The sequence below is a fragment of the Ischnura elegans genome, chromosome 4 (assembly GCF_921293095.1).
Source record: "Ischnura elegans chromosome 4, ioIscEleg1.1, whole genome shotgun sequence".
Lineage (NCBI taxonomy): Eukaryota > Metazoa > Arthropoda > Insecta > Odonata > Coenagrionidae > Ischnura > Ischnura elegans.
In genome coordinates, this window is record NC_060249.1 from 2335498 (window position 1) to 2357405 (window position 21908).

General features: G+C 40.8%; 2 protein-coding genes across 2 annotated transcripts; one reads left to right on the forward strand and one right to left on the reverse strand.

Annotated features, from left to right (window-relative positions):
- Positions 1-15107: 15107 nt before the first annotated feature.
- LOC124156991 lies at positions 15108-18461 on the forward strand. The gene is made up of 4 exons (XM_046531438.1): positions 15108-15328; positions 15821-15956; positions 17679-17841; positions 17966-18461. Exons 2-4 carry the CDS (start codon positions 15821-15823, stop codon positions 18444-18446), a joined length of 780 nt encoding a protein of 259 aa, XP_046387394.1. The 5' UTR covers positions 15108-15328; the 3' UTR covers positions 18447-18461.
- A 939-nt stretch (positions 18462-19400) lies between these two features.
- Positions 19401-20323, reverse strand: LOC124157067. Its single transcript, XM_046531540.1, has 3 exons — positions 20264-20323; positions 19633-20162; positions 19401-19406 (listed from the first exon to the last, which is right to left on the reverse strand). Exons 1-3 carry the CDS (start codon positions 20316-20318, stop codon positions 19401-19403), a joined length of 591 nt encoding a protein of 196 aa, XP_046387496.1. The 5' UTR covers positions 20319-20323.
- Between the last annotated feature and the right edge of the window lie 1585 nt (positions 20324-21908).

The following is a 21908-nucleotide window of genomic DNA, read 5'->3' on the forward strand; positions in this document are numbered from 1 at the left end:
GCAGCATGCATTTGGACTCCCACATGCACACCACACCTTACTCTATGGTTTTACATATGTTAGTAGGCTACACTACAAGTCATGCAATCTACTTACGAGTTCTATTGCTGCCGTTATAATCTCTTATTGATCGTGGAAAAAATGACATTCTGAATCTGTCTGTTCTACAATCTATCTCTCTTATTTTATTTATATGATCTGATCTTCCGTAGTATGTTGGCGTCCGTAAGATATGGTTAACTTCGTCAGAAAAGACACTGCTCTTGAATTTATCTAAAAGGTTTAGTCTATTTTTCAATCTACGGTCCGACACAGATTCACATCCGAGTTTATGTAAGAGGTCAGTTACACTTACAAGACTATCGTACCGACCTTTCACATACCTGGCAGCTCTTCTTTGCACGCGTTCTAACTCTGTTATTAAGCCTTTTTCATGAGGGTCCCAAACACTGGCAGCGTATTCCAAATGCGGTCTAACGAGGGAAAAGTAGCTATTTTGAATCATTAAATGTCTTTCCACTCCATCTCGTCTACTGCATTTCACCTTAATTTACGTATTTCGGCCAAAATCCATCTACGACTTCAGCTCGATGGTATTATTTGGTTGGCGGTTGGCCGAGTGTCCGAAAGTGGGCGTGACCTCACAGAAGATGTGCACGTTTTATAAGGGAAAGCAGGTATTCAGAAGAAATTCTACATGTACGTGTTAACCCCTCAAGTGGTCTGAATAGGCGTATGGCGGGTGGTGTCAGAAAACCAGCCGTAAGCAAAGTAAGAAAGGAAAAGTTGTACTCTTGTGATGCGCAGATTGGATTGCTGAGACCCACATATCATTCAATAGAGTCCGTTATTGATCGGGGAACAAATTCCTATTCACATCCATCTAGCTAAATTTCTCTCTCTCATTTTATCATTTCTCTCGAACCTGGAAATACAATGAGGTTCTAAGTTCCGTGTGATGCTCCGAAGGATGTGTCTATGATCTCAATTGCACAAGCAGCCGTAGGAGGTGTGGTGGCTTGGCGGGTTGGCTTCACACCCCGTGGGTCCGCGTTCATATCCCAACGGTGACGGAGATTTTTTCAGAGACTACCCGACTCCTGCGCGTGAAGCCGTGTTCCCCTTCGGCGCTTTCCGTCAAGACCATGCTGATGCCGGCGCTGTGTTTCTCTCGGCCCTTCCTTCGCGGGACGTCAGGTGTTTGTCACCTCCTACAAACACCATTACAGCTGAATTGTGCCCGCAAGGGTGATATTTTGTTATATAGCAATGTTCGTGGTGTTTCCTTTACTTTCAGTCCTCTCCATGTCTTCCCTTCCGCTGTCTTCGTTCCCTTTGTCTCCTCCTTCCTGCTGGAGGCCACTGCCCTCTCTTCAACCCCCTCCACCTTTACCCTTTAATGCACCCGTATCGATGTCTCGTGGGGGTTGAACGAAATGAGGTCACGGGTCGAAGACAAAAGAGCGTCCATAGCGCGTGTTCTCCCATCAATGACGTGCGCGTCACTCGAATGGAGTCGTGACGTAATCACGTAGTGCCACAACTGGCGGTGATTTCAATGTTTTATCTATCGTTTGGAAAAATATTGTAGGTATTAAAAATGGAGGTAACGACAAGGAGCTGTTGTTTTTCACATTCTATTCCAATTCTCTGACTCAGCTAGTAGATACGCCCACCAGGGGTAACGATATACTTGGCCTCTTAGCTACGAATATTCCAGAGTGCGTAATCAGAACTAGGCGGTGGCTGCTCGAAGTGACCACAAGGCAGTGCGTGGACAATTCCATATCCTGTTCGATAGAAAGCCAGCGTTAAGAAGGAGGGTCTACTTATTCCAAAAGGGTTGAAGCTCTACTTGTCGAACTCATTAACTGTTTTCAAAGACTGTTTCTCAACCTTGGGGCCAACGATGAATGGAACAAGTTTGTAAAGGTGATGCGAGAGGCCGTAAAAAATAAGATACCAAGTAAAATAGAATTTTGAATGCTGAACCAAGGTGATACAACTCTGAAACTCTAAAGCAACAAATATCAATGCTCGCTAAAATAATAGAGGCACACGCGAGTCCTCCTTAGTTGGGTCTCGCATTTTAAGTCCATTTACACAGCACAGAGAATGCATTTACGTTCGCTACGGAGTCGCTGGTAATAAAATGGGTGTGTAGTTTAAATAAAATGCTTTCGATTTGAAGTCCGACGCTGGATTCATCTGCTAACCGCGGGAACCTCTCTTATTGCATCCGCAAACACTCCACGAAGCCATCCAGGTGTTCCACCCCTCACACACATAAAAAAGGGCCCTAAACATCGGGCAACAATGGACCGAGGGAACCATGGCAGCCAGTGGCAGCGATGCGGGATTCCAGCTAACAGGAGACGAGAAACTTCAGTTACGGGATTCTCTTTCTAGTCTTCTCCCGAGTAACTCGTCCAATATTCATCATCAGAGCGAATATGTTTCTATATTTGGGAAGTACAATTCTAAAAGAATTATAATCTAGTTGGAATCTAGCACCATTCCAATCTGAATATCATTATTACCTGTTCCCACAATAATTGCATTTCGACAATATTTTTTCGGGCTCTCATCGCGCCTTTATATGTCTGAGGACGAAATTTCCGCCACCTGTCGTCCTCAAGAGAAAAATAACTGCGGAGAAAGCCAGAAAAACATGATCACTTATATGAAGCATTGACCGCAGATGCTTTCGTAAAAATATCTGTCTGACTTCGTTTTTATCTGCCTTCATTTAATTTTATTTCCACGTTAACAATCATATTTATTTTCATGTTAATTTGGTGCGAAATTACTATGCATTCTCGGTTAAAGTAATCGTGTATCTTGATACACACCAGTATCTCAGACGAACGAGGTGCTGACACCATGGTGAAACCAAATACCTTGCTCGATTAAATCCAGCCTTGCATTCTCCTTAGAACACTTGGAGGTGTAACTGGCATCATAGGTGACCAGGAGGAGGTGACCAGTAAATCTTGGTTCGAGTTCTGGTTAAGCCAAATTTGCATTCATCGCGAATATATATCATCCTCGGTGTATATAACTGTGCACTCGTGCACGTGACTACGAACTAAGTCGCCAACATACCACGGAACATCAGATCATGTATTCAAAAAAGAGAGATAGACTGTAGAACAGACGGATTCAGAATGTATTTTTTCCACGATCACTAAGAGATTATAACGGCAGCGCTAACCCTCATAAATAGATTAGATGACTTGTATAGTGTAGCCTACTAACTTATGTAAAACTTAATTCATGTTTCTTAGTTTTATTATTATTTATAGCTGCATTTAGTAGCATAATCTACATCTACATCTACATAATACCCTGCGAGCCACCTCTAGGGTGTTTGGCAGGGGGTGATCAATCACCAGCATGCATAATTTGTTAGTATGCGTGATGTTTTTTGGACCGTGTGATGTGCATGTGGGAATTCACTTGATTCGTGCGGTGCTGTTATACACTTTTATTATTATTATTACGTTGTGATTGTACGCAAATGTTTAAATGTATTCTCTATTCTTGCTATCTCTGATGTCTCGCCGTCTTGAAAAGTATGGAGGTAAGGAGATGAGATTAAATGCCAAGGGGGAGGAGAGGGGAGGAATAGGGGGTTGGGGGTAGAGTTGTGTCTTCCCCGGAAGTTGTGACGTGCCCACCTCTCTTCTCGTCCGAAGGGCCTTCAGCTGCCACTCAGAGATGACTGGCTGGCCAACACCACCCCCTCCAACAACATCCACTCTTTTGAAACTTCTGACTCCATTCTCTCTCTCCCTCTCTTTCTCTGGAGTTCATGTTAAAAGTTCAAAATTCACCAAGTAAACTTGTTATGTAGCGCCAAAGTAAGTAAGCTTTTGACAGCTTGTACATAGTTCTTTAAGTTTTTAAATATGCAGCACTCACCACCATTGCGTGCGTATTCAACTAATCAATAAATGGCATTGCGTTTACGCGTAAGAGGAAATGGCTACATTTCGGGAGCCTCAAGCATTTACCACTCTTTGCGGAAGAAAACACTTTCTTTTAGATCGAGCGGTGCCCTCAAGAAAAGTCGGTAGTCTCAAGAAAAATGTTCTCAATTTAAAAATATTATCTTGATTTTAACAAGTGTTTCTTCAACATTCTTTACCAAAGAAATACCTCTTGTGGGATTATCATAATACGTCTTAGATATAGGATATTTTTATGTTATTTTAAGAAATAAAAATACTCAATATGTGCTTGTCTGTTTGCTCTAGCCAGCCTAAGCCGCGCATTCTGAGTGACGGCTCCTTTCCCTCACCCAACTCGAACTCCGAGGATTAACGGTTGTGGTATCTCAGTCAGATGAGAAAATCCTTTTAAAAGATCTAGAATAATCTCCTTAATGTCACTGTAAAGAATGTTCCACTCTCGATTTAAGAAAGCTTTTGTTGTGGCTATGAGGTTAAAAAATTAGCGTGTGTAAAGGGAGATATGCATATTATTTGAGATCGAATGTTTTCGACTGCAATTTATTCACCTATAACTTTGTACTCTGAGGGAATTGTTTGTTATCGCCTGCGGTCGTCATGGACACGGAAGGTTGGTGGGTGGCAAGGTGGTAAAGGAGAGGTGGTCTCAATGTCTCCAGGCGAAGACCTGTGACGTCACGGCAGACACCCAACCATACTCTACGTATGCACCGCATTAAAATTCACATTTTTGTCAACGAATATTGCGGTACATATTCGTTACTGCTCTTATACCACTACTTGTGCGTTATATAAGCATTATAAAGAATGCGTTGTACGGTAGCTACGTGCGCTGACAGCTCTGATAAAGCTACAAAGAACGGACTTTAAATATCCTTTCACAGGCAGGAAAATCGTTGCACTGTTGTTATTATTTTGGATGATATATAATTCTTAAAATAAAAGTCGTTTGCTCAAATATAGCTCCTAATTTATATTAATTTGATTATCTTGAAAAGTTTTCCAAAATATCTGAAAATAAAGGAGGAGAGAATCATGAAGTGCAAGAGGAACGGTTTATCACAGCTGATTCTCCGAACACATCTCCGTTGAAGACTTCAATAGGAGAGGAGCAAGAGGAGCTTTTTGATTATCGCGTGAGTCGGAAATTGTATTAGTATGCGGCCGCTTTAACATGATTTTTTTCTTCAACTAAGCTGTTATTTTCTTTTCACACCATGTATTTATAAACTTGTGTGTAATTCGACATTTTTAAATTTCCTTGTTAATTAGAACACTGGCAATACTTGGCACCCCTCTGCTCATGTCACCACTATTTGTCGCGCCATGAATGTCATTATAATTTAGCGAATGTGTTTCAATTGGTCGCTTTTAATCCTTACTTATGAATAAAATTGAAATTATTTAAAGTTGAAGGCAATGGTTATTGAGAAAGTTGATCGATTTTGGTTGGGAAACGTTCAATGTTAATTATCGGTTGGTCTTATGCAGTTCGATCCATTTATTGTCAACATTCGAAATAGGGAAATTGCGCTCGCGGAGAGAAGCATTGAAAAGCCATGAATCGAATCACGGGTCTTAGATTTTTCGTGCCAACGCGCTTGTCACTACGCTATCCAGTTTGCTCGATTGCCATGGCAATTTAAATGAGGGAACCTTGATAGTGTAGTGGTCTTGCGCCTTGGCCCAAAATGACGAAGCACCGCGTTTCGATTCCCGGCACAGGGAAATATTTCCAATAGGGCAATTGGTGGAAATTCGACCGCCGTTCAACGCAGCGGATTTTAAGCACACCACTAACACGTGCATTCATTCATAGCATGTACGAATTTCAATTCTAAGACTGGTATTGGCATACTGAATGCCTCTGTTGCCTTCACTGCCCTGATTGTCTTCATCCCTTTACATCTTATCCCAGGCTAGTCCTCGGGAGACTTCTCCTACCATTTTCCCCTCCATCATGTTCCTAAGGCACAAAGACTTATAAATTATTTTTTTAATGTAACGGGTGTTAATAATAGTTTTACTTAAATGATTCATGCGAGATATTGATTATTTTGTAATAGCATTTAATACCATGGTGGATCTTACAGTTGATTATTATTGGAGCACAGCAGCCCTTAAGTTAATATTGAACGAGAGAAGAGGCGTGGAAGGGGAGAGAGAGGTCTGCTGCTCGACGTCTTTCGACTGCATCGCTGGCACCGGTTGCCATTGTTCCCTCCGCCGATTGTTGTCTAATGTTTGGGGGCTTTTTTTATGTGTGTAGGGGATGGATGGAGCACCTGGATGGATGGATGGCTGCGTGGTGTGCTTGTCGATCCAGAAAGAGAAGTGCCCGCGGTGAGCAGATGGAATCGGACTTTAAATCGAAAGAATCTCGTTTAAACCTACGAGGAAATATATGTAAGCAAGAGCACGGATCGGCTTCTGCGCACGCAGCCAAAATTAGAATGGAAAAACTTATATCACGGGATGCATCTAATTGGCCATTGCGTTTGTTTTCATGGTGTTTACTTCTATTGAAAATTTCTCTCCATTTTATTTAATGATTAAAATTCGAAAAAACAAACAAAGAAAACTAATTGGGACGCACTTCATGATTTATAATAAAAGATTCGGCGAATATTTAGACGAAAATATTGAGGTTTTCTCGTTAAACGTAAGGGATGTACATGAAAAATCCCTCTCGTCTTTTCACTTATAAATGAACGAGGGGATAGAGTGACCTAAAATCGCGATTTAAATCTGATGTCTTAATTTCTTTTTTTCACAGGGTCTCTCCTAATTTCAAGACGAACATAAGAACGCCTATGCTTCGACCCCATCAAGAACAAATTGTGTCTATTCATATTTCAAGCAGCGATTTCGAAAAACAACTCATACCCATCAGTTAAAATAAATCTTTAGGTACTGATTTCATTTCAGCTAGCGTAAATTAGGAATCAGCATAAAAAACAGAACGTTACTGGAAGATACTGTTTGAAAAGTATTTCGCATAATACGTCGCCCCTAAAGACTGGGAAACCGCGTACGTCACGCCTATTTTATGGGTGGAAATGACTAATTACATGCCTATCTCGTTTACTTCAATTTCGAGCAAAATCTTGGTGCATATTATTTTCAGTTCGATAATGGGCCATCCAGATAGCCAAAATCTGTTAGCAAAGGATCAGCACGGATTTAGAGAAGAGTGGACATGTGAAACCCAGATAGCTTTTTTGTTCATGATATCTTAGCCGCGGGTGATGGACATACTCTAGTTGACGCTATATTTTTAGGTTTAAGAAAGATATTGGATATGGTTAAGCTAATTCCAAATTTAGAAGAATGCGGTATTGAAAAATTGAGGACTAAATATCTAAAGGACAAAATTAAACTCGTTTAAAAATATAAAAGGGTGCAATCAGTCGTCCTATCGAGTACAAATATTATTTTAATGAATCGCGGTACTACAGCCCAGTGAACCAGCGAGGAGGGGAGGTTTTGGGGGATAAACTCCCCCGCCCCCCAGAGCTCAGAGAATTTTTAAAGTTTAATCCATTTTACTTAATTGGACTAATATTACTTATAGATTAATGTAAGGATTATTAAAATATCCCTCAGAAGGCCGTAAAACTTACCATTTTGAACCATTTATGTTAAAATTTTCTGGGGGGGCGCCCCTGCACCTTCCGCTACCCCCGGTGGGTATTCCATACCCCCGAATTCCCCAGTATTAGTTGTGCCTAAAACAACCCCTAGCCTCAATTAATAGCTGCACCCCTGCTGTAGCCATCCCTGACACTCATTTCTTAACATCTACATCTACGAGATACCTTGCAAGCCACCACCAGGGCGTGTGGCACGGGGTGATTGCACGGCATAGAGGGCAGCACTCGTCCTAGCCTATTACTCAGACACGCGCTCGCTTGCCAGACACAAGTCCAGCACACAGGACAACGACACGCGGTCAGACCAGAAACAAGGACTCGAACATACTACCACACAAAGAGAATTAATAGTTGGTGGTGGAAAAACGAAAAGTTTACGTAGTAAGTGATTCAGGCTTTTCCTTTTTTTGCATTCCCTTCTACCGGTGTGCGACGTTACACGAAGTACGTGTCTCATGACGTCTTACAAAAATCGTCTCAAAATTTGTTGAGTAAATTTATCCTGTATTTTTCAATTCGCTCGTGTAAAGATTCCAAATGGCCAAATCCTAGCACACTCTAATCCTCACAAATTTTATTTTTTCGTGTAAGGTTACTCGTCTTATAGTCTCGAGTTGCATGGGCCAATAATCACTTGGCGGGAGTAAACACGACCTGCCTGGATGTGTATGTATTTTTTTACCATTGTATATTTTTCTGAGCTTATAGTGTTCATGCGGGGAATACATTGTGGTGCAGGTGTAGGTAGATTGGTTATCCTTTGCCAAATACCTCTATAGGTGGCTCGCACGGTGTGATAAGGATGTGTGTTGGAAACGCTACACTTATTATCGCCGCAACTCATCAGGAATCTGGCCGCACTGCGCTGTACTCTATTGATTTCAGCTATCAGCCCTACTTCATGAGGGTCCCACTCGCAAGTAGTGAGACCTTATCAGAATCAGGTAGTTTATCTCTTTCACCTTTCTATGCCATTTTCTGAGAATTTATTTTTACCAATCTAAGTTTAAAGTTTCAGAGAAGGTATCATTTATTTATTTATCAAATTGTCCACGTACTGCATAGTTTGCCATTTTATAGTGGCACAGTATAACAAACTTAAAAAGTACAAACACAATCAAACATAATAAATTTAAATAAATAACAATACATTGAAAGTAAACTTATTGACCTTAAGAGTTTTAATTAGGGTTAATTGTGTGAGTGCGGTTTCGGATTGGCGAGGAGAGGAGGAACCCCGCATGAGATGTCTCTCAGGCATTGCTATGCCAATTAACGGGCCCTCCTTAGACACTCCCTCGTGAGGAGAGAGGCCCTCCTGCCGAATGCATCATCCCTCGCTTGGTCCCCACACACCTGCCACCCCCTCCCTCCCTCCCTCCCTCCCTCCCCTTCTCCCCTTTAAACGTATTTCCAAGCGAACCGCCGCGCCGTTTCCTCCCCTCACCCCCCCCCTCCACTGGAAAAGGGCTCCACCTCGTAAGGGTCCTCCTTTAAGGCAGGCAGGGTTGCCAACGGTTGCGTGTTCTTCCAATTCCAATCTTAACAACCAAAACTTCCTCTAGCTCTGGGTGGTGGGTGCATTAGTGAAATATCACGACAATTAAATTCGCCGGGAATTGTGTGTTGAATACATGAGGGCATCATACTGTCCCCATGTATTTGTTGTGGATAGAGTTAACAGAAATTGGAGTTGAAGGCGAAAGATATTTATACGGACTCAGATACCGGCACACCATATTTGAGATGGTCCGCGGGGTAGAATGCAGATGTTATCTTCCGAGAACTGACGATTTTGAGAGTTGAAGTATAGCATTCAAGAAAAACACTCGCAGTATGTTTAACAAGGGAGTTGATATTCGCGATTCCAGCCAAGGGAGACACCACCTGGCGGAGAACGCTCGAAACATAGGAACGATGGTCATGACACGGTAGTGCTATGAGGAATAGTGTATATGAGACTTTTACACTGTTTTATTGACTAGTTACGGGGGGATACCTACTTTTTTGTTTCAAAGCAATTATTACCGTTACTTGAGGTTAAATATTCTTGAATTCTACGACCCTGTAATAACTGCAGCAGAAGTGGAATTGTTTCAAAGCGAGGCGACGGCTGTTGTTCCCGCACGTAGATAGGAGCAGAAAGCTCTTGCTTAGGACGATTTTAATGGAGATACGTTGGTTTTACATGTTATAGCTATTAATATAGTGTTATTTCAATTGAAAATCGTTCATGTGTCAGGTTATGCAGAAAAAAGTGGAAAAATAGCTTATATCCAATGCATCAAAGTATCCGATATCCGTGATCGCGGTTTTCGAGATTTTCATTATAACATACTCAATATTTACATTGCCATTATTATGAGCGGGATGGTATTTACCCGTGTTAGTCTGATAAATGTGTTTTTTTTCTTCTGTGCGCGATGTGCTATTGAACAATTTACCTAAAGTTGCTGAGTATAGTAACTCAACATTGACGTTAAGTATCAATAGCAAGGAGGATGAACCTACTCTACCATTGAAAGAACGATTTTTAACAGCGTCTCACGATGTAAATTAGTAATATATGAACTATGGTAAACATTATTAGCTTATTTTGATTGATTCCAGGTGTCAATTCAATAGAAAGTTAATAATAAAACTGAAATCTTATGGTCTAGACGAAGATGTCATTTCCTGGATTAGAGAATTTTTGAGCGACCGCGTCCAAAGAGTAGTATTAGACGGTGCAGTCTCCAATGAGGTTAGAGTGACTTCTGGCGTTCCTCAGGGTAGTGTCATTGGCCCACTCCTATTCCTTCTTTATATAAACGACATTGGCGAAGTAGTGCAGAGTAAGTTACGATTATTTGCAGACGACGCTGTAGTTTACAGAGAAATTCGTTCCAGCAAAGATATAGATGAACTAACGAATGACCTTGCTGCTATCCAAGCTTGGTGCGATGCTTGGCAGTTAGAATTAAATTTGGAAAAATGCGTCGTAATGAATTTCTGGAAGAAGAATAACTCCCTACAGCGTAACTATGTCATTCGGGGCACGCAGTTAAAGGCAGTTGAATCTGTGAAATATCTAGGGGTTAGACTCAATGATGATCTATCGTGGAATAAACATATTCGAGAAATAACCGGTCAAGCTAATCGTAAAATGGGTTTTGTTAAAAGAATATTAGGAAAGTGCGACGACAAAGTGAGAGAAATTAGCTACTTTTCCCTCGTTAGACCACATTTGGAATACGCTGCCAGTGTTTGGGACCCTCATGAAAAAGGCTTAATAACAGAGTTAGAACGCGTGCAAAGAAGAGCTGCCAGGTATGTGAAAGGTCGTTATGATAGTCTTGTTAGTGTAACTGACCTCTTAGATAAACTCGGATGGGAATCTCTGTCGGACCGTAGATTGAAAAATAGACTAAACCTTTTAGATAAATTCAAGAGCAGTGTCTTTTCTGACGAAGTTAACCATATCTTGCGGACGCCAACGTACTACGGAAGATCAGATCATATAAATAAAATAAGAGAGATAGATTGCAGAACAGACAGATTCCGAATGTCATTTTTTCCACGATCAATAAGAGATTATAACGGCAGCAATAGAACGCGTAAATAGATTGCATGACTTGTAGTGTAGCCTACTAACCTATGTAAAACTTACTGCATGTTTCTGAATTTCTATTCTATATTCTATTTCTAACAGCATATAGTAGTATAGTTTGTTATTCTACGGGACGTTTCTTGGACGGTGTGGTGTGTATGTGGGAGTCCAAATGCATGCTGCATGCTGGTGATTGATCACCCCCTGCCAAACACCCCAGAGGTGGCTCGCAGGGTAATTTGTAGATGTAGATGTAGATGTAGACAATTCGAAGTCTTACATAGTCACAGAACATACTGCTTTCAGACAAGAAATGGATGACTTTCACCTATTCAAGGCAATGCTAAGTTTCATTTCGACTTTGAAATGTAATAGTGGGCAAATAAGCTTAGTCCCCAAATTCATTTCCCCGTAGACAGTTACAATAACTCATTCATCGGATTATTATTTAACTGTGATACCCAACTTAACTTCAAAACCCAGCCAATTTCATGTGATGCTCCGTCGAATAAGCATAACCTGGTGTTAATAAGATTGCTATAAATACTATTGTTTCTACAGAATATTACAAAGATAATATTGCAATTCCTTTCTGAGGTAACCGAACGATTAAAACTAATATCATTTAGACAAATACTACTTATCATACTATTACATGATTCATGTAAAAATATCAGGCCATTCAGTTTCCTTCTAACCATCAGCGGTTGGATATCCAAAATATGCATTGTTTCTCTGTATGGGATATGTTTAGTATTGAATCCTCCATAGTAGTTTAAAATTTGCTTTGTACCCTTTCAGTTGTAATCATTTACACTTTGTAATAAGGATGCCATATAACTCTGTAAAATTCGAGAATAGGACATACCAGTTCTGAATGCAATACTTTGAGCAAATGAATGTGTTTTTGTAACTCAAAGCAGACAATTTTTAAAACCTAACATACATACGAGCCTTTTGCAAATTACCTATTAATTACACCAACTTGTATATTTTCATCTGAGGAATTATTAATGAAATTATTAAATGTAGCTAAATTAGTAGTAGTAGACATTATTTATCTGAAACCTTGCTGTTCAGTAACTAGTATGCACATACTTCAACATGAGGATAAAGAACGAATAACTATCGTCTCCATGATTTTACCAAGAACAGGCAGTCAACGAAGATGTGAATCAACGGTAAAGATCCTTAAGTCTTCCTTAAATTTCTAAATTATACCAAACAAAATCATTTCCCAATGGTACATCACACCAAATAACTATTTCGTTCATTTATTATCCGGAAATATGATAATAATATAGGTGAACACAGCAATCCACATCAGTGAAGCAGACGGCTGTGGCGCCCAAATACAACACGAAAACTGCCTGGAATGGATTATGGTTCCATGTATTGAAGCGGCAGATTGTGTATGAAATACAATTAAGTTCTTTTGTAGTGTATTCGAAAGAAATGGCTAGGAAGAAACGCAATACGAGTCGGATGGATGCAAGCCGAGAATCAAACCTGACTGGTAATGATTAGGTACATTATAAACACCTTTAGTTACATCGTCAAGCAGTTTTCTTCAGTTCTAGATCTTCTTACGGACGAAAGAAGCCGATAAATACACCATATGAAGGTTTTAAAAGAATATTTCTATCTTATAAGCTCTTGATATTATGGTTTATGTTCTCTCCGTACGCCAATGCTTTACGATTGTTTTGATTTTACCATCATTCTGGCGGCCATATTGGAAATTGACGTTACTGACAGCAGCGCCGCCATCGGTCATTTGAGTCTCGAATACGTGGTAGAGAAACATTATTTAAATTGCTTAAGAGTTGGTTAGGCTTGACCAGTGGAATCCTGATATTTAGTGAATAGGGTAGTTTCCTTCATCAAAGAAAATGAAAGGCATTGATTGCGATTCGTTACCCACCATTAGTATATTCATAATATACAAAATATTTGGTTTTAGAAATCCCAGTTAAGACGAATGGCAATAGTCAATTTTAACCGTATTTGAAAAAGTCCAGATTGGCGCCCATGCGATGCCACTCCACGTTACGTCACAGGGACCTAGTTTCTATACGAGTAGATAGGAGTTTACATCATCTGAGGTTACCAATGCATGCATGAGGCACAGAGCTCAGGGAAACATCTCTTAATAATCACCTATTAAAACTGCCTGAGGTCGGAGGGTTTCCTTCGTTTGATAAGATATTAATAATCCTTATTTAAGCCAAGCGCTACCGGCTAGCAGGGTACTCTGTTACCTGCTAGCATCCTGCGTCGTATCAGCGCTCTAAGCCTCGCCCCAAGGTCACCTCACTTGCGGCAGCGGGAACTAGAACGACGTCACACGGAGTTTTTCCCAGCATTCATACTTAGCCGTCGCGTTTTCGTGTGCTTGGAAATTTTCACTTTTCATTTAATCGCGAAAAATAGATATCGTAATGGAAAAAATCTAAAAGCGTTAAATGCATACTCCAGGAGTAACAATCTTTCGATTTAGGCAATGAAAAAATAATAGGAAACCACCCTATTAAAGGTTTTTGGCAAATTTATGATTATTTTACGCGACCGATTAAAAAAAGGATTATTTTCATGTCATGGGTCGTGAGGCCTTGAAGAAAGTGAAATTAAAGTAGGTGCATTTGGAAAATTGCCTGTAACCTTAAATTTGCTAGCATATTGAAATTGTTAACTAAGTTGTTGCAATTCCTTGATTCCCATAACCTATTTAGTGTACTTAATAGCTAAGTGACTCTACTTAGAAGCAATATCCTCAACAGAAGAGATGAACAGCGCATCGCAAACCTTGAGCACAAATTTTAATCGGCCAAACCCTGAGCCATGATGGCCTCACGAAGCGATCGTTTGAGGTCATGTGAACGAGATGTTCGGCAAAGGAAAGCCCCGAATGAGTTACAAGTCATCAATGGAGGGCCCGAATTTTTCGCGGATTGGAATTTTAAGTGCATTGTATATCAGCAAAATTCATAGCCATAATTGTAATAAAACGCACAAATTAAGAATAAATTTTTCATGAAGTCTATAAAACAACCATGTAAAAGTTAGAGTTGTAACTTAACTCAAAATTTAACTTAATTTCGCATTCCATTGGTATGAGTGCCTCTAGTTATAAAGGATATGGAAGAGAAATCGAAGACACGTAGGGTGGAATTTGCATGAGAAGTTTTTCTGAAAAGAGAGCTGAATACAGTGATCATTTTATTTATCGTATTGTATCGGAGGAGTTGGACGACAGATTGGCGAATTCAAACCCTTGGTGGTGCAGAATGGGGAAGCAGATACCCCTTTGTTATTGGCATTTACAAAGGGTTCAATGCCCTTGCCATCGTCCTAAAGAGGAATTCGTAGGGGGTGATTGCAGGGATATATTTTTCCCACGCTGCAAGGGCGGCAGAGGTGTTGATGGAGGCTGATGGGGTTTGCCCGATTGCAAATAGCGGCTGGTCGATCGAGAGCCTTCCTCGAGGTCCATCTCTTGATGACGGGGTCACGTCACCCCGTAAATCTGAGGATTGGAGGGTCGTGTCTCGGAGGCGAGTTGAGTCTTTTTGTGCTTCTTCATTCCACCCTTTTGGGCACTTTGAAGATGGTGCAGAGTTAGTGTCCTGTCTTCCAGGACTGGGAATGTTTAATTCCGGGGTTGTGGTATGTTTTCAGCGTCTCCCGTAGAAGACACCGGTCGACGGTAGCGGTCCCATGGGTTGAGAGTCGTTACTGCCAGGGAAGTAATATGTCTCGGAGGGACGGTGGTAGTGTCACTCTAAAGGCCAGGACACAATGAACGCTAACGTGAGACGCGAGCCGTTAACGGGAATCGGTAAAAAGATGGCGGAAGGGAAAGCTTATGGAAGGGACACAACCACCGTTTACGGAGAGTACGTTAACGCGAGAGATGGGCAACTTTTATCTCTTCCCGTGTCCCGTACACGGAAAGCCAATCAGAAGAGCCGGAGGAGCCCGAAAATGGGAGCCACCTGTTGGCAGAGAAAGGTATCTACGGCATCACGCAGCGATACAGTATTTTTGGCGCCCTTGCTGAATATACCAGTTGTTGTTGTCGTGCAACGTGAGCTGAAGAGGAGTCACTTAAGGTAAGCCATTAATTAATTTAATTTACATGCATACTATCGTCCCCCTCTCGGCAATTATTTACTCAAGAAAATATTAATTCTTTCAAGATGCGATCTTCCCATGGTGATGTGCCGAACACTCTTAAATTCATCGGCTTAACACATAATTTTAACGCATATCTGGTAGTACTGACGTACGCTAAGTTTTCATTGTTTTCAGCCCGTAATTAACAGTTTTTACGTTCGAAAATCAAACTTCCTTTCGTTCAGTTGTTTTTTTTAAGTACATCATTCTGAGTTCCTGTTTGGCTATTTACAAAATGAAGCGTTGATAATGTACTTCTTTTAATGTAATAGCACTTGGATGCTGTTTTTATACAATATTTCTTCACAGCTACTTCCTAATGTGTTTTGCGAGTTTCATGTGAAGTGAGGTTGAAATTTAGTGTATTTATGGATAAAATGGAATCGATACATCGAAAATTTTGCACTGCATCCATTTTTATATTTCAGATGGAGAATGACGAGTTACGAATTGATCTGGTAAAAAACTACCCGCTGTTGTACGACCGGAGCAAAAAGGAATTCCGGGACACTTCCCTGAAAGACAGGGTGTGGGCTTCCATAGGTGAAGTCTTGAAAGCAAGTGGTAAGTTAATTTTTGTTTTACTTCTAGTTTCTGCAGTTTTTCATTTCACTGGAGGATTTTTACCATTGGAGTCAATGGTAGATTCGCCATCTTTCTTGTAAACAAAAAAAAAACGGATCATTGGTCCTTTTGGGTCATATAGTTGTTACACGTCCTAGATTTCTCAAACAGCTGTAAGACAGATATATTGAATTGGAGACAATTATCAGCAAAACTTAAATATTTATACATACTTTGTGTCATAAATGTGCTAATAGCATAAATAACTTGAAGCAAATGTACCCTAGAATGCATATATGATTTTTTTTATCATCACCATGCTCTTTAAGAAGTTAATAAAAGGGGTCAATAGCAAGTGTAAGACTAACAAACATTTACAAATGGATGTTCATTATATAGCTTATAACGTAGGAAATGACTATCCTTTTCTGACAGTTTAACTAAGCATTTGAAGAGAGATCTCATCATTAAATGTTTTTATCAACTGCATCAGGCGTGTAAATATGTAGGTAATATTTAGCAAGACTGTGATCATCTTCATCCTTCCAGCATATTAGCTATCTCATACCCCGATGTGTGACCCATGTCCCTCCCTTGTCATGAAATTTTCCAAGTCTTTTGGACTTTTTTTCGTTCTGAACTTGTATTAATGTGATCTAGTGCAATAAGATTTCGTCTGAGTGCTCATCGCATGATATACAAGTATGAAAATCCTGAAAAAACCTGCTTTACTAGGTACCTCTGAATGTGTGAATTCTTTAGGTAGATAAATAAAAATAATCAAGTCTATTGCATGTCAGAGTACTTATTGAGATAGTTGAGCAGGATTTCAGCATATCTCTCAATGTGATGAAACATCATTGCTGTAGTCAGGAGATGTTGTTTTGTTTGGAAATAGAGTGCAACCGACAGATTAAATTTGAATATCTTGAAAACAAACTACTGCTATTCAATAATTATACTCCTTTAAGCACTAAATATTATAAAATGCCCATCTCTATCCAACAACCAAAACAAAATTCATGGGTCTGATCATTGAAGACTGGAACTTGGTCTTTATATGTCAACAATATATCTGTAAAATTATATGTGGTCCTGTATGGACTAAGGTTTTAAAGAAACTTTCTATCCCATGGGGGACTTATGACCTTGTTTAATTTTAACTTCCTGAATATAGTTAATTATGCCATATATTCTGGGGATCAGCAGTTACTTTCCTAAACAAAGTGTTTCTCCGTCAGAAGAGGGCACTAAGAGCAATCATGGGTAAATGAAGAAGATAAGATGCATGTTGACCACTGTTTATTGAGCTGGAACTTCTCATAGTACCATGCCTATACATATTTTAATTGTGTATGTTAACACAGCTCAACCTCCATAGGCTCAAGACAAATCAGGATATTCATGATAACTTAACTAAGTCACATTAATATGTGCACATGACCCTATTATGATGGTACATTAGTGGAATTATATATTTTGGTTGCCTAACTTCAATGGCATGTTCTGTATCCATGTTTTGAGGCACTTTGTAACATGATCTTCTGGATAAAAAATATGATAATTATATTAACCACTATGCAAGGCATTTTCGACCAATTTTACTAGATCTTAAATATTCTTGAGGGGTTTGCTGTTCATTAATTTACTGGAAACTAAATACTCTTCATGTTCTCTTTCTTGGTCCTTTTAATCTAATCAAATCATGCATATCTCTTTCAGGTCATGATTGCTCTTCACGTTGGGGGACCCTTCGTGATCGCTTTGTCCGCGAGTTAAAGGCGGATTCTACTGGATTACCCTCTGGCTCTGGTGCCATGCCAAGAAGGGGATGGCCACTTAAGGAGGCAATGCTGTGGTTGCAGCCATTTATCAGGGCTCGGAAGTGAGTGGAATTTAGTAATCTATGACAAATGCCTGTTGTAACAGTATTATAATGCATTATGACAAATCATGAATCACGTAGCGATATGAGAGCATTATCTATGTCATTTGCTTCAACTTTGCAGGACCTTTGGCAACTGCAGGGACCCTATTAACTCCCCTCTGCTCACTCTTTCTGTTTCCCCAGAACCACCACCTTCTCCTAAACCCTCTTTACCTCTTCCTTCTCCCACTTCATTCGAGCTTACAGAATCTTCTAGTCCCTCATCTGCTTCCTTAACCATCCCTGTCTCCGCACCATCACCTGATACTATTTCCATTGGCTCCCCTTCCCCTGAACATATACCTCAGTCTTTTTCTCCCTCCCCCGATACATTTAGTTTGAGGAAAAGGAAACAGGGAGCTGACTTGGAGAGTGCACTTGTTAGCAGTCTTTCAGGATTTTCTAAGTACCTCTCTGAGAAGAAGGCAAAAAAGGATGAGGAAGACGAGAATGGCTTGTTTTGCCGTAGCCTGTTGAGCAATCTAAGAAGGCTTTCAAGCAAGCAGCAGAATGAGACAAAAAGAAAACTTCTTGAAGTGATGTATTCTTTTGAAGACCAATAAATTATTCTCTCAGAATGTGAATCTCTTCATCTTTGATAGTATCTCAGCCTACCATAATACCTGCTAGTCGTAATTCTATTTCCAGGATAATATTCGTTCTGATATTTATAGCCTTGTGTCTGTTATCCTCCAATTTCCTGTACATACTGCAAACATTGCTTTGCAGGATAACATCACTGCTCAGCAAACGAATGAAGAAGCCTGATTGCCTCTGATATTTATCCTTCACAATTCTTAACCAGTTTTCCATTTCTCTCGGTGTATTTCTGCCACTTATTTCCTTATTTTTTGTAGGAGCACCTAATAGCTTGTGGTCTGCACTCTGCAAATTATCAACCGCAAAATATAGAAGTCTTCCTAATTTTGCTTTATGGCATCATTTGTGGATGTCAGTAGCATGGTACAAGCATCTGTATGTCCCCATACAACTTTGCAGCTAACTCTCGCACCCTGAACCTTAAGTAATAATCATATGACAATTGAATGAAAAAGATTTGCAGCATTTTGAGGTAAAAGAAACAGTAAAGAATGTATTTACTATTTTAAGGACTAAGAGTAGAGTCAAACTTTTCTATACAATAATTGCCCCCTCAATAATGAATAACTAGAAGCAGATCTGGTAGACAGGCATGTATTAAACATAAAATGAAAATCATACATGGAAATGTTATTAATGCACTGCCTCACAACAGGCAACATAGTCAAATAAATGTAGGGGATAGTGGGCCACAGTGAGACAACATTAACATTATTATTTTCAAATGGATACAATGTACCTTGCTGTGTTAACATTCATCTATAAAATGAAACGAAAAGCATTGCTAAACAGGAAAAATTAACCACTGCCTCACAATAGTTAACATAGTCAAATAAATGTAGGGGATAGTGGGCCACAATGAGTCAACATTCACATTATTATTTTCCAATTGATACAATGTACCTTGCTCTGTTACCCTACATCTAGAACATAAAACGAAAAGCATTGGTAAACTTGAAAATTCTCATTGTGGCCCACTCTACCCTTCATTTCTTTGACTATGTTGCCTGTTTTGAGGTAGAATAAAATAGAAAGTAACTATGACGTGGGATATGGGGATACATAACATTTTCTACTATATCAGTTTATGTTGGTTACCTTTTGATATTGCCAAGGTACCTTTCCCTCCCTTCTAATAAAATAATTAACCAGCAAGTCCCTCAGTTCATATGCCACCCTGGTGGCTATATTGGCCCCTAATCTCCCAACACCTCTCAATGCTGCCATCTCCAGTCGCCAGTTTCCCTCATTCACCACACCATTATTTTCGGAATCAACATAATTTGGGGGACAATAAAATCTTGAGCCACTAGTGTCACTTTTGATAAAGTTATGAAGGCAAACACAAGATGACACATATGCTTCCACAGTATCAGGCTGTGCAACCATAATACTTCTTAGTATTCTCCACCTCGAAGCTAATATGCCAAAGGCATTTTCTATCGTTCTTCTGCCCCGAGAGAGCCTATAGTTAAAAACTGATTTTTGCGGGCTCAGGCTCCTTCCAGGATATGGCCTCATCAACCACTTCCGTTGAGGAAAGGTAGCATCTCCCACAAGGTAGTATGGCATCTCCTGGGCCATACCTGGAATTACCTCAGGAGGAGGGAAAACAATGTCACCTGTTTCCACAGCTCTACCGATAACCCTTGAAAATATTCCTCCATCACTTTGGGAACCTGAAATTAAAAAATATATTTCAATACCACTGCGGGTGAATGTTGATGATACGGCAACAGGGTCATCTTAATAACATTTGGTTCGATCGGAGAATACTAACCATATGCTCCAATATCAATGAGCGTGAAGTTGTATTCAGCATCACAGGCAGCCATCAACACTATGCTGTGCGTTTTTTATAATTAAAAAATAAACTTCCAGCATTGCTGGGTGCCTGTATGGCAATATGCTTGCCGTCAATAGCACCAACGTAATTGGGGAGGTTCTATTTTGAATTAAAGCCGTCTGCAATGCGTCGCCAGTCTTCCTCCTGAGGTCTCTTCAAATACTTTGGAGAGAGAGCTCTCCAAATGGCTTGGCATGTCTCCTTCAGCACCTTTTATGCAGTTGACTTAGCCACGTAGTACTCCCACCCCAGTGCACTTGTGCTACCTCCATGTGCCATGTATCTGTCAATGTTAAAAAAACACGATATAAATATAAACATCACAATTATAGGTACGAGAAGACTGCCACGTAATAACGCAAATACTTACTTAAGAATCATCGCCAGTCTATGACCAACTGAAAGAGCTTTCCTCTGGCTTCTTTTCTTGAGCAACGGAGTCAAGAGTTTCACTAATATGTCGAATTGCCTTCGACTCATCCTTGTGTATTTAAAAAACTCCTCCTCGTCCATGGTCCGCATAGCCGTGAAAATGTTGGAATATGCCCCTCGTTGCTCCCTTGATCTTGATTAATTGGCCTAACCCACCATCTCCTGTTGTACCACCGTTTTCTTCTTTTGTACAGCATGTACCCTGATGTCATTAACATGATACCAAGGTACATGGCCGTATCCTCGTCGATTTCGAACATTCTTTAAAAACTCTTCCTACACACAAACGAAAAGACTGAAGACCACAAACAAAACCACTGCGCGGGCGTTAGTCAATTTTCTTTCCGGCCACGGTCACCGGAACGTCAGTTGTGACCGCACAGTGGCGTTCCCCGTCTCACGTTCTCCCGGATCCCGTAACCGTCTCACGTTAGCGTTGATTGTGTCCCAGCCTTGAGACGGGGTTTGGGGGATGCTGAGGTAAATCCCATCCCCGTCTCGAATAGGTACCAGTTGCTGTCGGATGGAAACTCCGAGATGCCTGACGTGCCTACTCCTACCCCGAAACCGGCACCTAGGAAGAGGCGTCAGAGTGGGAAAGGGGGGATCATAGTGTTAGGGAGTAGGAATGTCCGTCTTGTGATGGTCCCGTTACGGGAGAGGGCAGACCGCGAGGGTGTAAGCGACCGTGTAACATCATGGTGCATCCCTGGTGGCGGTGTTCCTCAGGTGACTCAGGCGGTTGGTGCGGCGGTACGGGCACAAAGTGCTCCAGACTGCGGGTTGTGGCTCATGTCGGCGTCAATGATGCCACCTTCCGTGGATCTGAGGAAATTCTAGATTCCCTCCGGAATCTGAATGCCGAAGTGAAGCGGTAGGGTGGGACCATAGGGGTCGGCATAGAGCTTTCGATTTGCAGTCTTGTCCCGAGGATCGATCGTTCTCTGGTTTGGAGCCGAGTGGAAGGCATAAACCAGAGGCTTCGTCGTTTCCGCCCGGACATCGGAGCCTCCTTCGTGGACCTTAGGCCGGCAATCCGATCGTGTCGGATCCCTCTGAACCGTTCGGGAGTCCATTACACGGCCGAGTCGGCTAGTCGTGTAGCGAGTAGCAATTTGAGCAATGTAGGTCTTATTTAGAGTAAAGA